The sequence below is a fragment of the Gouania willdenowi genome, chromosome 4 (genome assembly GCF_900634775.1).
Source record: "Gouania willdenowi chromosome 4, fGouWil2.1, whole genome shotgun sequence".
NCBI classification, from domain to species: Eukaryota; Metazoa; Chordata; class Actinopteri; order Blenniiformes; family Gobiesocidae; genus Gouania; species Gouania willdenowi.
The window spans coordinates 15,346,597-15,361,705 of record NC_041047.1 but is presented as its reverse complement, the minus strand read 5'-3'; the positions used below and the strand labels follow the sequence as shown (position 1 = coordinate 15,361,705).

Below are 15,109 nucleotides of genomic sequence, written 5' to 3'. Positions count from 1 at the left end.
CTTAGAAAATATATAAAAACTTGAGTAAATGGCATAAATGTGTAGCTACAAGGCCACAGCACTATGAGCTACATATTTAGAAGCAAATGACTTGAAATTTAATGGAAAAACTGATTATTTTAATTGGAGGACAAAAGGAAAAAATTAATAGAATTTAATTAGAGAAAAGAAGAAACTGCATTTGTTCCAGTAAACTTCTAAGTAAAAATTATTATTTTTGAAAATAATATTACAGTTTTGCTAAATTTGTCATACAATGTATTTTAAAGCAGCGTGATTTGTATTTTAAAGTCTCAAAAGAAAAAGAAAAAAACGTTACCATACTATGAAAAAAGAAACATTTGTGTTTAAAATATCATTTTTTTTTTTTTTTGGCCCGATTAACATCATTGAAGATTTAATCTTAAAAATAGAGCAAGATGTGTCACTACATTATAAACAAAAACATAAACTGGTTGGAGCTGTTTGTGCTTTTGTTTCTCACTACACACCCAAAAAACAGTGAACACAATAATTCCTAACATTTATCAAATCATATGCAATATTAGTAAATTGGGAACAGTACTACTTAGTATCATTTCATTGATCTCAGGTGTTTATTATTTTACCACTATGAATAATTCAGTGCAAACAATTCTTTTCTTTTTTATTCTTTAGTTTTTGACTGTTCAAGACTATGGAGCACATATAACAATAAGATAAAACAATAACGATGGATACAAAACGGTTTAAAAATGATGATTCAGCAACACAATGATCTTTTGCATCTCGGTCAGACCAGCAGTGAATGATAAAATCAATCCAGTGAGACCTCAATGTCAATGTGTAGTTCATAGTTGTTTTTTTCACTTTGAGTTGAACAACATACCTCTCGTGACCTTGTTTTCATTGCCTCCAATGTCGACACGCCCAATATGTTTGTCACAATCATACCAGTAACAGGCGTGACCAGTATGGCAACAGGATGAGACAAAACAGAAACAAAAACATGTTTCCCTTCGTCTCTGTTTCAGTACTTTTACTGCGACACTGAAGCTGCGTTTCAGGCAATTCGGAATTCTACAATTCTCAGTTGAAATTTCAGCGAAAGCAGGGTAACATTATGTAGCATATTTCAGCAGCAAGGCATTCAAAGGGATTTGTGTAAGACATTTAAACGATGATACAAGGCTGAAGTTCAAAAAAACCCCAAAACATTTAAAAATCATTAAAACAGCAAATTTAAAATCTAAAGCAAGTAACATAAATAAAGCCTGCAGCATTACATTGTTCCACAACAGCAGTAAATTATTTTAGAAAGTAGTGAATATTGTATATTATGTAATGATGTTTTTACCACTGATGTGGTTCACAGGGTTTACAGGAAGTCTGATCACCATAAGAGCTCCTACATGATGAGGTTTTAATCAAAGCTTTCCTTGGGCTGGTTATTGGATGAGCAGCACCTGGGTGGCTTGGGGGTGTCATAAGAAGCAAAAACAGACAGTTGAATGCAGAGGTTCCCAACCAACGGGCTACGGACCGGTACTGATTCATGGATCATTTGCTACCAGGCCACAAAGAAAATAAAAAAAATATATATTTTATTTAATTTGTTTGTGTGTACTGCTATTTTAATTTGGGAAAATAGTCACTTCCACTTTTGTGCCTACATCTTCACTTGACTGCATTTGATCAGACTTGTTACCAGGAAGCCTATGAGAGACTTTAAGCACCCGCCAATTTTGTGACCGCTAAGGCACTCGGAAAATGCTCTTGGTCTCGCAATTTGAGACTTGAGACGTAGTTTTAAAGCAGTGGCTATCCGTACGGCTGCCGTATCCGTATACCGTCATTCTGTCCGTACGCAGCACCCCTCATTGGCCAGTTTAGGTCATGTGACTATGACTAAACCTAACCCTAAAAATTGTTGCGATATTGGGTTACAACCTCACCCTAAGACGCTCCGTACTAGTACTTCGGTAACCGTACCAATAGCACCAGGGGTTGTCCGTACAGCAACCTTACCAATAGACACATTCTAGTTTTAATGTGGCCTGCTGTGGCAGCATGATCTACAACAGTGGTCTATTCCTTACAACATAATGTGATGTCATTTATATTGTAGCCCTACAGTGATATTTGTCCCTGAATTTTACCTGTCCTGTTGAGGAATAATATAGAATAAATAATAATATAAATCTGTAAGCACACAAGATATATTATTCAGAATTATCACTTGTTTTAATTAATTAATTAGCCTATGTGAGTTATAAACCAATATTTTTGTTTTGGAAATAGAAATCCACCAAACATTAGTTGATTGAACATATAGCAGTAATACAATATATTCATCACCTTGAAGCTGTAAAATATAACTCACTACAATGAGAAGGATGGGGGTGCGAGGATGAACAGAACTCTGCAATGTTTTGTTGAATTTAATATTTTTGAGGAGATTGTTTCTCTGTCTGAGGCTGCATGAAGCAAGGCTGCTCTGCATGTGTCATTTGTGGCAATGCATGGAGGCTCCTGACGGCTGGTCGATTTACATTCGAGTTTCCAATGTTGTCACGCTAATTTCTATTCTTGTACCCTTAATGACAATTTGCGTACTCCACTTTGGGGAACCCCCCTCATTTTTGCTATAACATGCAGTTCAGGGAGTAAATTAAATGATATGTATGGCATGAAATGTTAACAATTAATGTTGGCACACCATACATTAGGGTAGAGTGAGGGAATTATTCAAAAATATGTATTATTTATGCCTTAAAACATTTGAAATCAATAAGCTTTTGGTTATAAGTAGTAAAAACATTCTTAGCATTGATAAATTAATAATTTAAAATATAAATAACTATAACTGTATTTAAAAGTTATAGTCTAAAACATTTTTGTTTCATGCTCTTATTTTGAAACCGGAAACCACTTCCAGGTGTCGTTATAGCAACGCATATGACTCCGAATAAGCCTGTTAGCAACTATTAGCTTTATTTCCTCAGCAAACACTTTCCCGCATAACAAATGGATACATCCGATGCATATATAATTCGGCCTAACCACCGACACAAGTAAGTCCATACTTCATTACACTTCTATTACTATCTCGTTTCGTCAACAAATAGTTCATATTAGCCTAAAAACCAGCTCATTAGCGCACCACTGTTTTGGTTCAAATGGTATCCAGTTTAACTGGTGACTACATTGAATGGGGTCGTTCGTTGCTACGAGTAACAGAAGGTGATAAAGAAAAAAGCAGAATGCTGCACTTTAGTCACCTAATGTTTAATTATATACATAACAGTTTGATGAATAAAATTATCTGTCACTGTATCTTTTTTATTTTATTTATTTATTTTTTTAACGTGGCGTCTGAAACCAGGAAGTAGAACTGGACAACGTCTTTCTCGTGCTGTGAAGTAGCAAATAACAAACAAAAATCCTGTTTGCTTTGAGTTTAAGCATGTTTGACTGATATTGGCGAGAATCTGACGTTTTTAAAGGCGTAACGATAACGGAAACGGAAGTTTGCCATAAGATAAAATGGATACAAGTTGACCCAAAACGCACACTTTCTGACCTGATCTCCAACCCTAACCGAGCTTTATTACTGTATACGGCTTTAAACAATGTTAGGGTAGCAATGGGATTGATGTTGGCTCCAATCTATTCTTATTACTGCCATTACACATTGTAGTTTAATTAGAAATGATTGAGGAGATTTCATAAACTATGGATCCCATTACTATGCACTCTGATAAGCTATAACACCATGTACGTATCATCCAGTAGATCTAATAATGTAAAGGGAATAAACGTAAAAATCTAAATATTAGATTAGCTTTGGAATTAACTGATTATATTTTGGCAACTACAACAATGAATCAGTAACTAATCACCCATTATGTGTTTCAAAGCCCAATTAGAATAGAGGAATTAACAAGCTTTACCGATTTTTATTTAAAGGGATGAGGTTTCAGAAGGTTTCTATTAAGGCCGTGGATAAGGGTACGTTAAACGTATCCGTAGATTTCCACTCTATGGATACGCAGTAGGGATGTAACGATTAATCGTAAGGCGGTTAAAAATCGATTCATAGGGATCACGGTACACATCGATGCTCTGAAACTGTAATCGCAGTACTTTTTTTAAACAGCAGCGGGCGCTATATATTTATCCTCATCCAAAAGTGTAGGCGGTGGGCGGAATCTGCTGCTACTTTCTTTCTGGCCGTCTTCTAGTCTTAAACATGTTCATAAATTATTCTTTACCCCTTTAGCACCAAAAGAATATCTGTAATATTACGTGAATATCTGTAAAAGTCACGTTTCTCTATTAGCTCTGTCTGCTAGCATAGCATCTCTTCTTCACTGCATTAATATCTGCATGCCAACCGACCACTGGGTTACCAGCGCCCTCTGCTGGTTCAAACAAATATCTGACGTAAATACAGTGCAGACTGTTTTTTTTTTTTTTTTAAAGTCCAATTGTGAAGGCACAAAATACATTTTCAGTTGCACTTTTGAAAAGAAAAGGAACTATTATGTAGTTTTGCATTGTTTATTATAGAACCAGAATTTAAATGAATAGGCTTCTTCTTCATTTTTATTATTCCTTTATTTATTTCATTCAAGATTTATTTTTAGTTAAATTGCATTGTTTTGAATAGTTTATCAAGGGATTCTTTTGACAATGAAACATAAAAGGAAAATAGTACAGTATTTTTTCCCAGTCATCATTTGTCTACAGTCCCATTTTGTAAAATAAATCAGGAGAAAATCGTATCGTGAATCGAATCGTATCGGGAGTTGAGTGAATCGTTACATCCCTAATACGCAGCGCCCCTCATTGGCCAGTTTGGATCACGTGATAGGTGCACGATGTGACTTAAAGTTCTGTCATTTGTATTTTAACTCATATTTATTTTTAGCTACCCCGCTAACCCTTTTATTTTAGCCCTAACCCTAAACCTAACTGTGACTCTATCCTTAACCCTATCCCTAAACCTTACTCTAACCCTAACCCTAAAATGTTTATTTTTGTCGGAAATGTATTTAAAGGTGGAATTTGTGTGTTAAATATGCAAAACCCACTTTAGCAGTGAGTGCAGCACCTTAGATCACTCGACTATCCAGAGGCACATTGCGCTTATGTAGAAAAGCTCCAGAAACGTACCTTCAGACACTTTCTTCTATTGCAAAAGTAACACCTAATTCCATTTGTTTTTATTTCATCATCCAGTGTTTGGATATTATCATACCTGTTGTATGTATACTGTGTTTAATGTATTTTTCAATTGTTTTTCCTCTAGGTTTAAGCCTGCTGTTGTGAGGGAGTGCATCCGAGAAATTGTGCGGGAACGACTTTCAGCGGCAAAATACGACCCTAAGGAAGTGTCTGAGCAGTCCCGTTCCCTGGCAGACTGCGTCAGGGACAAAGTCAAGTGTGAGTGATCCACAGCCAGTGTGTTTAATATACCATTTACAGTAGAAAGAAATGATTTCAAAAGTGTTTGTCTCACTAGGAAATCACATCTTTTTGGTTCCTCTTTTGTAAATTAATGAGGATTAATGTCATTAAGCAGTAAATTCAGTACATTAGAGCAGTGTTTCTCAAATGAGAGTACGTGATGGCACTACAGGGGGTACTTGAGAAAGAGAGCGGGAAATTAACAAATGAAAGCATTACAAATATGGGGTTTTATAATGTTTATTTTTAGCTAAAAATGATAATCATACTAAATATTACAAGCAACTCACAAAATGACAACAAAAACACACAAAATAAGAGAAAAATATACTGATAATAAAAATAACAGACAGACAACAACAAACTACATAAAATGACACCAAAAACACACAGAATTGATGATAGAAATGATCTTGATAAGAACATGAACTGAAAATAAAAGAGTCAGTCTTGGTCCAACACCAGGTGGGAGATGACCGTAAATGATAAAAACGATAGAAATAAATCTATTCAGGAGGCACTAAGTATTGTTTCATTCCACTTAATTACTAAATGAGATTCTTTAAAATGTGTTATCACTCATTAATTCCAGCATTATGCTCTAAAGTCTAAAGTTATTTTTCCACAGAATTATTAGCAAAATGTTCTAGTCGGACAAACGTTGTACTTGAGCCCAAAACGTTTGAGAACCACTGCATTAGAGTAAACGTTTCATTTTTAAGCTCACACAAATCCATCTCTTTTCACAGGTGCAGGATTTGATCGATATAAGCTTGTTGTGCAGGTGGTTATTGGAGAACAAAGAGGCCAAGGAGTAAAGTGAGTGATCATTTGATAGAAAAACAAGTGTTATGGTCATTTTTATATTCATCATCATATCCTCAAATGTATGTTCATGTGTACAATTTGTCATGTTTTAATACATGACGACTCCATTAATCTTTACACTTTTGAACAGCTGAATCATGATTAAACAGTACAGATCGTATTATTCTCAGTGCAGCACAGTCTCTGGCAAGGCCAGAATCTCTGCTCACATGCAGACATACACTGACGCACACACTTATCAAGACAGATAAAGACTGGAGCCAAACCTTCTCATAACATCTTCATCATCCTCCAACATTGCCACTATGGGCATCTGACTCCCTCCCTTTTGTCTCTCACTGTTGGGACCTTTTCTTATCTGTATAAAAAGCTTAAGCTTTGAAACTGTTGGAGCGGGGCGCGGCACTTCCTTCGGACGTCCGCCTGGACGGACGCTAATTTTGTTTCATTTTGTTCCATCTTGTACCTTTTTTCTTAGTTTAGAATAAACATTTTTTATATAAAATCATCAATGCTTCTCCTGGATTCCATCATTCAACCAGAGCAATGAATCATGTCACTAAATGAGGTCAACCGTAAATTCTGCCGTAACAATTGGCGTCGACGAACTGAATCCATCTTCTGCTCTGTGGGGCGTCGATCGTGGACCAGCACTGGGTCGACACATTTGAAGCCCCGGGGCTGGCCCGCGGTGGTCCGCCCTCGGACAGAGACTGGAGCACGAACCATCGGTTGAACCTCAAACACCAATTCGGACTAAGGTAAAGCTGCCTTTATAAACATATATGTATAAATTTTCATTTACATATATATTTGCTCTGTGTTGATTTTTTTTGGAACCAGTCAAGCATTGTATTGATTTTCAGCTTTGAGCTTTGATTTTGATCCTCAGCTGTTCTGTGTTTTGACGCAGTGAATAGCCATGAGAAGGGCTCAAATGGTTGCTTTTTAATGCTGTAGGTTCTCTCTGGTTTTCTTCGGGCTCGGATATTTTGTTTAGGCATAAAATACGGCTGGTCATTATTTACTTTGGTTTTGTTCGGACACCCACAGCCTGTGAGGTCCTGACCATAGATAGACGGGCAACAAGGTTTCCAAAACATCCCAGCGGTGCCATGATCTGAGTTCACCTCTGTACCGAAAGATTAAAACCCCGAATCTAACCTAAATTGTGTTTCTGTGAATCAAACAGATGAACAACCCAATAAACAAATAATATATGCATACGCATATACAATCTTGGTATGATGTGAACTCAGATCATGCTTCAGTGAGTTTTACTTTTTTTTTTTTTATCTTTGTTTTTATTTTGTTTAAACGTGGAATCAGATTTCTCCCTTTGGCTTGGCTTTAATGCTTTCATTTGGACGAGTGTCAGCTTTTGAGAAAGGGAGAGAAAGACAGAGAGCCAAACACACACACGTCGCTGCTGTGTTTTTCTTTTTTTTGGACGTGTGACCACACACACACACACACACACACACACACACACACACACACACACACACACACACACACACACACACACACACACACACACACACACACGTACAGAGAGAGAAAGGGAGAGAGAGAGAGCACACACACAAACACGCGCACGCACAGCGCACGCACAGGCACGCGCACGGGCGCACGCACACGCACAGCCACACCCATCCCAAGAGAGAGAGGTGGCGCCCCTCACTGGCCAGTTTAGTGCACTACACACTTGTGACAGAATAGTGCCATTACACACAGACACTATTTTTATTTTAATTTTAAATTTTATTTTGATTTCATGTTTGATGGGCAACACACACTCAAACACACACACACAGATGAATACAGTATTTCATTTTATTTTATTTTAATATTACTGTTACCATCATTATCATTTTTTATTATTTAAATTGTTAGTTTCTGTTGGCTTTGTGGTTGTCCCCTGAAGAAACGACATCTTCAATGAAAGAATGAAATCACCTTCAACTCTTACGCTAATGGAATGTCAACATCATTCAAAGGACCAAGCATCAGAAGGAAATGGACAATCAAAGGTGTGTGACCTTTCAGGACTCAAGGACTCAACTCCCATTCAGCAAAGCAATGCTGAAATAACTCGCTCAGTCCCAAGTCAACTCTTCATCGTCTATGAATGGGCCGCATGCCAATGCCCCATCATCAAAGACTGAGAACCTGTGGGCGTCGGAGTGGACACTCCCCCCACCAATGAGTTGCGAGTTAAACGCCACGACTACTGCCTGAATGATGGGCAGCAACTGCAGACTGGTCACACGTCTGCTGGAAATCTTCACCAAAAAGACACTGTTTCAAAAGCCACAAGGATACCAAGCAACAAGAAGTCCACCACAGCCTTTGGTGGTAGTGCTAAATCACTTTAGCCTTGAACTTTGGCATGGAGGGGGACAACTAGCAAATAGCCAACTAGCTTCTCCTTCGCACAATACTAACCCCTCTATCTTCTGACTGTGCACTAGATTATTTTGTTTTCATTTATTCTCTCACACGCAGACAGACCAGACATACAGTCACACACCCACATTCATAACTATGAGAACTTCACACAGAACCCTTCTGTTTGCCACATGAGATCAAGTGTGCCCATCATTTATCTTTGCTTTTATTCATTATGTTGCTCATTTATTTACACTGCTTTGGCCTTTATGAGAAAACAACAAACAAAGGGGAAGAAAATAGTGTTACTGATAAGGTTGTTTTTGTTTGCTTTTCTTTCATTTATTTTCTTGATTGAGGGGAGGCCCCCCACAATGCAAGATATGGTTACATCCGCTGAAGACAGAGCCCTCTGTTGCCTCAGCTTTTGGAGCTGAAGTTTTAATTTTTATTGGCCATGATTTTTTTTGAGCTCACACGTTTTTCTCCTTTGTTATTTCTGAACGATTCTTCTTTTTCTCTTTTGTTTTTACTCAATTTCAGGAAAATTGAGACAGAGATTGAGGACTGCAGCCTCAACAAGTTTAAATTTTGACATTTTTTTGACCGATACCCTCGTAAACAATCTGTACCTTACCCTTTTTGAAGCTGCTTGCGACAGACAGCCTAGTTCAACATTCATTGTTTTCATTTTGCGCGCCTCCCCCTTAACCGCGTCGGACTGTCTGGCCGGCCCAAAGCCACTCGACAGCAGGGGGGGGTACCAAATTTTTCCTGAGAAAAAAAAAAAAAAAAAAAAAAAATGTCCCAATAGTTGCTATGAGTACATAGGCAATTACTTTTCAAACAAGAAGTCCTGGTTTAATGTGCAGAAAAAGGATAAACCTTGCTAGGGAAAGCGCTCTTTGGGGGATAGCGGTCCACCTGATTTGATGCATGCTTGGTAACCGAATACCGTTCTGAACAAATTTCTACGTTCCCTTAGAGTGAGGGTTATTAGAGGTTGCGTGCTCCGTTCAATCTTAAGAAGTGCCCAAAGGAAAGTCCTGACAGTCTGCGTTGGTTTATAATTCTCCTGCTAATTCGGAGGGTTTTTTTAATCTCCGGAGTAACGAGTGGTTGAGTTGGAAATTCTCCCTAGCTTTATATTTTAAATAAAGACACAGGTCGAGAGGTTACCCTTCCCCCATACTCCTCCCAACTTTATATTTTTCATAAAGTCAGAAGTTGGTAGGTTCCCTGGAAATTCTCCCTACTTTATATTTTCATAAGGCCAGGTTGAGAGGGTCTCCGGCTAATTCAGATATTTGTTTTAAGTTTCTGGAATTTGCAGCTGTTGAGAGTTTCCCGCGGTTTGGTACCGCGGTTGAGTTTGGTTATTGTGCATGGCCGTGCGATTTCTGCCTGATCAGCAGCTAGTAGACTGTCAGTACTGCAAGGGACAATACTCTAAGTGTAGACTCCGCCAAGGCGGAAGTAAAAAGGAGCGTACCTCTTAGTAATCAGACAATACCAGTAAAAAGCAATTAATTAACACTAAAAGGTTGCCAAGCATGGGGGGGCAATAAGAGCTCATTGACCCCGAGAGACGAGGTGGACTGGCTATCGCCGCTGGTGGGTTAGATGAGACCTATATTCTACTTAGACACTATGCAGCAAAACCTTGTGAATGCATGGACGTGAAAATTGAGGCATGAACGTGTGCGGTGTATGAATGACTGAATGATGACACGTTACGTATGCCTGAGAGAACCGTGTTGTGAGTGCGAATGTGCCGTGGACGTGTCATTGAGTGATTGACCGATGAATGGCTGTTTGACTACACACGTTCCTCTGTTTCACCTTCTTTTCCTCCTGGGTTCTGATGCACTAGATCTTCTCCCTGTTTTTGCCAATTATGTAGTGGGGTGTTCAGAAAACACTGCTGCTTGTTAAAAAATTATGGTTTTAGGCCTTGGGCCTTCTAAAAAGTTACCAGGATTTAAAGGTTTTTTCTGGGTGTTTAAAAACACCAAACGACGTTTTTTATATATGATACCACTTTCAGTGGAATGACTGGCTTTGACCTTGACTGACCTTACTGTTCATGTTCAGTGTCCATGTTTTTGTTGTTATATGTGTATACTCGTTGTGGTGTGCACTTGTCTACGTCTTCGTCTTAGTTGTTGTTATTATGTAGCTTTTTCCAAAATACAGGTCGCTGTAAGGAGACGAATCAGATCCAACTAAAGAAAAGAGATATTTTAAATTATCCAGTTAAGTCTTAATGGTTTCCTCTCTTTCTGTTTCTGAGTGTTTCCTAACAGAATGCCACCGCCTTCTCGACTCCGATCCTTCCTCTTCGCCGCCATGCCTGGTCACTGCTTCTTATGATGAAGGATGAGAATTAAAGGGAAGTATTGTCCATAACTGTAACTGGGAAGCAAAGGGGAAATAGATTGAAATAGACACGTGACAATATGACATATTGTGGATGTTCTAACATAATATCTATTCCAGAGACTTCAGCGACTTCCAATCCAACTGCAAAAGTGGGGACAGATCTTCAAATTTCCAAAAGGAGCGTACAGTTGACCCTGGCTTTGACCTTTATGGCTGAGGAGAAGGAGGTCGAGGAGGTTGGAGGGCACAAAGGCAGGCGGACACAAGAGAGAGGAAAACGGAGACACATCCAAAATGATCAGATAAGTGATTTTCCAATGATATTTATCATATGGTTTTAAGAATCCAAATGTATTCTTATGTAAAAAAGGGAAGGGAGGGGCCAACGTCCCTCTGATTTTTGATTTATATTTTATCATAGGAAAATAATATACCCCAAAACCCTCCAACCATTTTCTTCTTGTTCCAACAGCACTTAGCGTGCAAGACCATAAAACACCTTCACTGGGTTTAGACACTTTTAAGGGAAAAATTAAGTGTTCTCAACATTGGGTTGGTGGCCCAATCTGGGTCGCCTGAGATTTAAAAAGGGTCCTCCTGAAATTCTTGATAATTGATTGAAATAAGAGATAGTTTAAAGTTAAGTAACTTCCAAGCATTTAAGGAAGCTCTCCAAACCGTGCTGGGGCTCGTCACGCCTACGAATGGGATAAATACAGAGAGCAAAAGACAATATGATTGTTCGACTCAACTTAACTTTAATTCTGTCTAACCTTAAAGGGCCAATAATCTTGCTAAACTCTGGTTCAGACACAGAATAGGAGACGCTTTTGCCACCAATTGACCTTCAAAATTAAGTAAATTACATCTCAAATAATAATTATGAGGGAAAATAATGAAATAAATGAACTGACAAATTCAGCTCTATAAAAGAATTAGGCTATGTAATTAGGTGTGGAGTGTTAACATTATTCAGAATAAATAAAGGATAGAATAAGATTTCTCCTTCACAAATAAGAGATAGCAAAGAAAATAAACAAACAATTTAAATAAATAAATAACATTATTTATTTATTTGGTTAAACTCAGTTAGCTTTCTCACATCTCCATGTCTCCCAATTGTATGTATTCATCTTGAGAAGACATGTAATCACACTCCACACTTCTCCGTCTGACTTGCATGTCCTTCTCCGTCCGACTTGCATGTCCTTGTAAACAGTGGTTCTCAAATTGTTGCTTCTCACCAGGTAAGTAGACGTACCACAGATAATCACTGCAACTCCAGCTATGCTTCTTCTTACTCCAGGAAAAGAAAATCGAATTAATACTTCCTGCTTTTCTTTCAGCCTCATATTTTCCCACTCGCGTGCGAATGGGCTACAGAGCTAGCATGGCTAAAAGCTCACTAACCCACACCTAACCATTGTGTGATTGTGCAGCAGCACCTTTTAGGATCTGAAAAGCTCTCAGATCCTGACCTCTGACCTGTCTCTGCCTTTCTGGCCATACTAACTATTCATTTAGTTAGTTAACTAAACCTAACACCCCTAAAACTTTTATTCTGTTCTGTTCTGTTCTATTCTATTCTATTCTATTCTACTCTATTCTGTTCTGTTCTGTTTTGTTTTGGGTGAGTTTTGTTTTGGTGTTTCCTCCCCCCCCCCCTTTTTTTTCTGTCCAGGTACCAGGTACAAGCTAAAGCCTCAGTAGTGGGATCGCGCCTGTGTTCAGGTACCAGCCAATCCCAAGAGTTTTGTTTTGGTGTTTTTTCCCCCCTTCTGTTCAGGTACCAGCCGATCCCAAGAGAGGTTGCCAGGTGTGTGGAGACTACCCTTCCTCAGACAACAACCAATCATCTACAACGCCGACCGAAATGAACGACCCACACGGCAGTGAAGGTCGCACAGCGGGCGACATGGATCCAAGATGATTGCCGAGACCAGCTGATGCTGAGACGGAGGCTGACCGAACAATGAAGGGGGAACCGACAAGGCCACTGAGACACACACAAGAAAACGCTCTAGAACAAGGGCCTAGCTTTGTTTATAAGCCACACCAAATGCTCATAGCTAGGTTGAGGGAGGACAACCTCACACCTAGCTGCAGGAATACAGTCATAAACCCTTCTGCTACGATTGAGGAAAATACTCAAGGTTCTTCACTCATGATGCTATTGGTTACCCCAGTTACCACTGAACTCAGCCGATGAAGACGAGTGATGTCCTTGATGCAAATGATGATTTTTGCTTATCTAGATGTAATAAAGGATGATTTTTGATGATTCATGCCATTGATAATAATGATGAAGTTTTTTTTAAGGTTTATTTCCACATTTTTCTTGATATATCTGTGCCTCACAAAAGAAGAATATATCCAATGTATGACAATAACGATGCTAATGGTTAACCCTGACAGACAGCAAAGGTGGAATATAATAATTTTGTTTCTTGATTTGGTCGTTGAGGCGACCAAAAGTGGGGAATGTTATGGTCATTTTTATATTCATCATCATATCCTCAAATGTATGTTCATGTGTACAATTTGTCATGTTTTAATACATGACGACTCCATTAATCTTTACACTTTTGAACAGCTGAATCATGATTAAACAGTACAGATCGTATTATTCTCAGTGCAGCACAGTCTCTGCCAAGGCCAGAATCTCTGCTCACATGCAGACATACACTGACGCACACACTTATCAAGACAGATAAAGACTGGAGCCAAACCTTCTCATAACATCTTCATCATCCTCCAACATTGCCACTATGGGCATCTGACTCCCTCCCTTTTGTCTCTCACTGTTGGGACCTTTTCTTATCTGTATAAAAAGCTTAAGCTTTGAAACTGTTGGAGCGGGGCGCGGCACTTCCTTCGGACGTCCGCCTGGACGGACGCTAATTTTGTTTCATTTTGTTCCATCTTGTACCTTTTTTCTTAGTTTAGAATAAACATTTTTTATATAAAATCATCAATGCTTCTCCTGGATTCCATCATTCAACCAGAGCAATGAATCATGTCACTAAATGAGGTCAACCGTAAATTCTGCCGTAACACAAGGCAGAAATATTTTTTTTAACATTTTGTACAATAACGGTACACAATTTGTACTCATACACATAAGTTTATACCTAATAAGTTACAGATATACTGACAGAATGACAGTATTAGCTCTGGTCTTTGTTTCTCTCTCTCTCCCTTCCAGAATGATGTCCAGATGTTTGTGGGATGCCGACACAGACAATTATGCAGAGGATGTTTTTTTTAATGTGAGTATTCAAATCAGACACAAGTGGAATGGAAATAAATGTAAAGACCAAAGTATAATTGTCGTCAAGTAATCATTGTTTTCTTCCTCAGGACAGTTTGTTCTGTGTGGTGACTGTTTTTGGAATTTATTACTACTGAGGATCAGAAGATACAGTATAAGGGATGAAAGATGAATCCAGATAAAGCGTTGGAGGTTTGGGGGTGTCACTTTTTAAAAAGAGTAAACTTCCAAATGTTGTTATTGCACACAGATACAAAATACATTGTGTTGTAACTGCAATCCCTAATTTAAAGGAGGTGTGGCAGTTAAGGCAGCTCATTTGTTGTTTTGTTGTTGAAGAATGGGATCATTATACATCTAAAGATCATTTATTTTTTCCTCTGAATTATCATTGTCTGCATTTTGTCCTTTTGTGCAATCTGTTATCTTCTTATTTACAATCGGAGATCAACGCAAAGGTGACGTTAACACTGAAAATGAATACATTGGAATATACCTTTTCTGCCTCCACTTTCAGCTGTGTCCTTTAACTAAACACTCGACAGAAGTTTTCAAGACTGATCTAACTTTTTAACCTCAAAAATTAAAATTGAGAAGTATCTTTTACTGCTTCTGAAATGTTTGTAATTACTGTAAATAGCAGCAATATTTTTCCTTATAAAATGAGCATTAAAGTATATTTAACCAGTTGATGAAGTGGCTTGATTTTCAAATGACAACTGAATAAAGGAAAGAAAAAAAATACTTTAAAAGTTAATGAAATCCATATTCCACATTTTGATCATC

The 15,109-nt window shown here is 38.2% G+C and overlaps 1 protein-coding gene across 2 annotated transcripts; it reads left to right on the top strand.

The window, feature by feature from the left end:
- Positions 1–2,918: 2,918 nt before the first annotated feature.
- Positions 2,919–15,013, top strand: dynlt2b (dynein light chain Tctex-type 2B). Of its 2 annotated transcripts, none has more exons than XM_028445043.1 (5): positions 2,919–3,053; positions 5,294–5,427; positions 6,201–6,270; positions 14,258–14,321; positions 14,418–15,013. In XM_028445043.1, exons 1-5 carry the CDS (start codon positions 3,007–3,009, stop codon positions 14,493–14,495), a joined length of 393 nt encoding a protein of 130 aa, XP_028300844.1. In that variant the 5' UTR covers positions 2,919–3,006; the 3' UTR covers positions 14,496–15,013. The 2 variants fall into 2 exon arrangements, with proteins under 2 accessions (XP_028300844.1, XP_028300845.1); XM_028445044.1 differs by having other exon boundaries at positions 14,413–15,013.
- The last annotated feature ends 96 nt before the right edge of the window (positions 15,014–15,109 follow it).

Excerpts from the sequence above, each read along its gene's own strand:
- dynlt2b (XM_028445043.1), top strand. The coding sequence starts at position 3,007 with ATGGATACATCCGATGCATATATAATTCGGCCTAACCACCGACACAA. Across the intron at positions 3,054-5,293 it reads CGGCCTAACCACCGACACAA|GTTTAAGCCTGCTGTTGTGA; the intron begins GTAAGTCCATAC and ends TTTTTCCTCTAG. Across the intron at positions 6,271-14,257 it reads CAAAGAGGCCAAGGAGTAAA|AATGATGTCCAGATGTTTGT; the intron begins GTGAGTGATCAT and ends TCTCCCTTCCAG.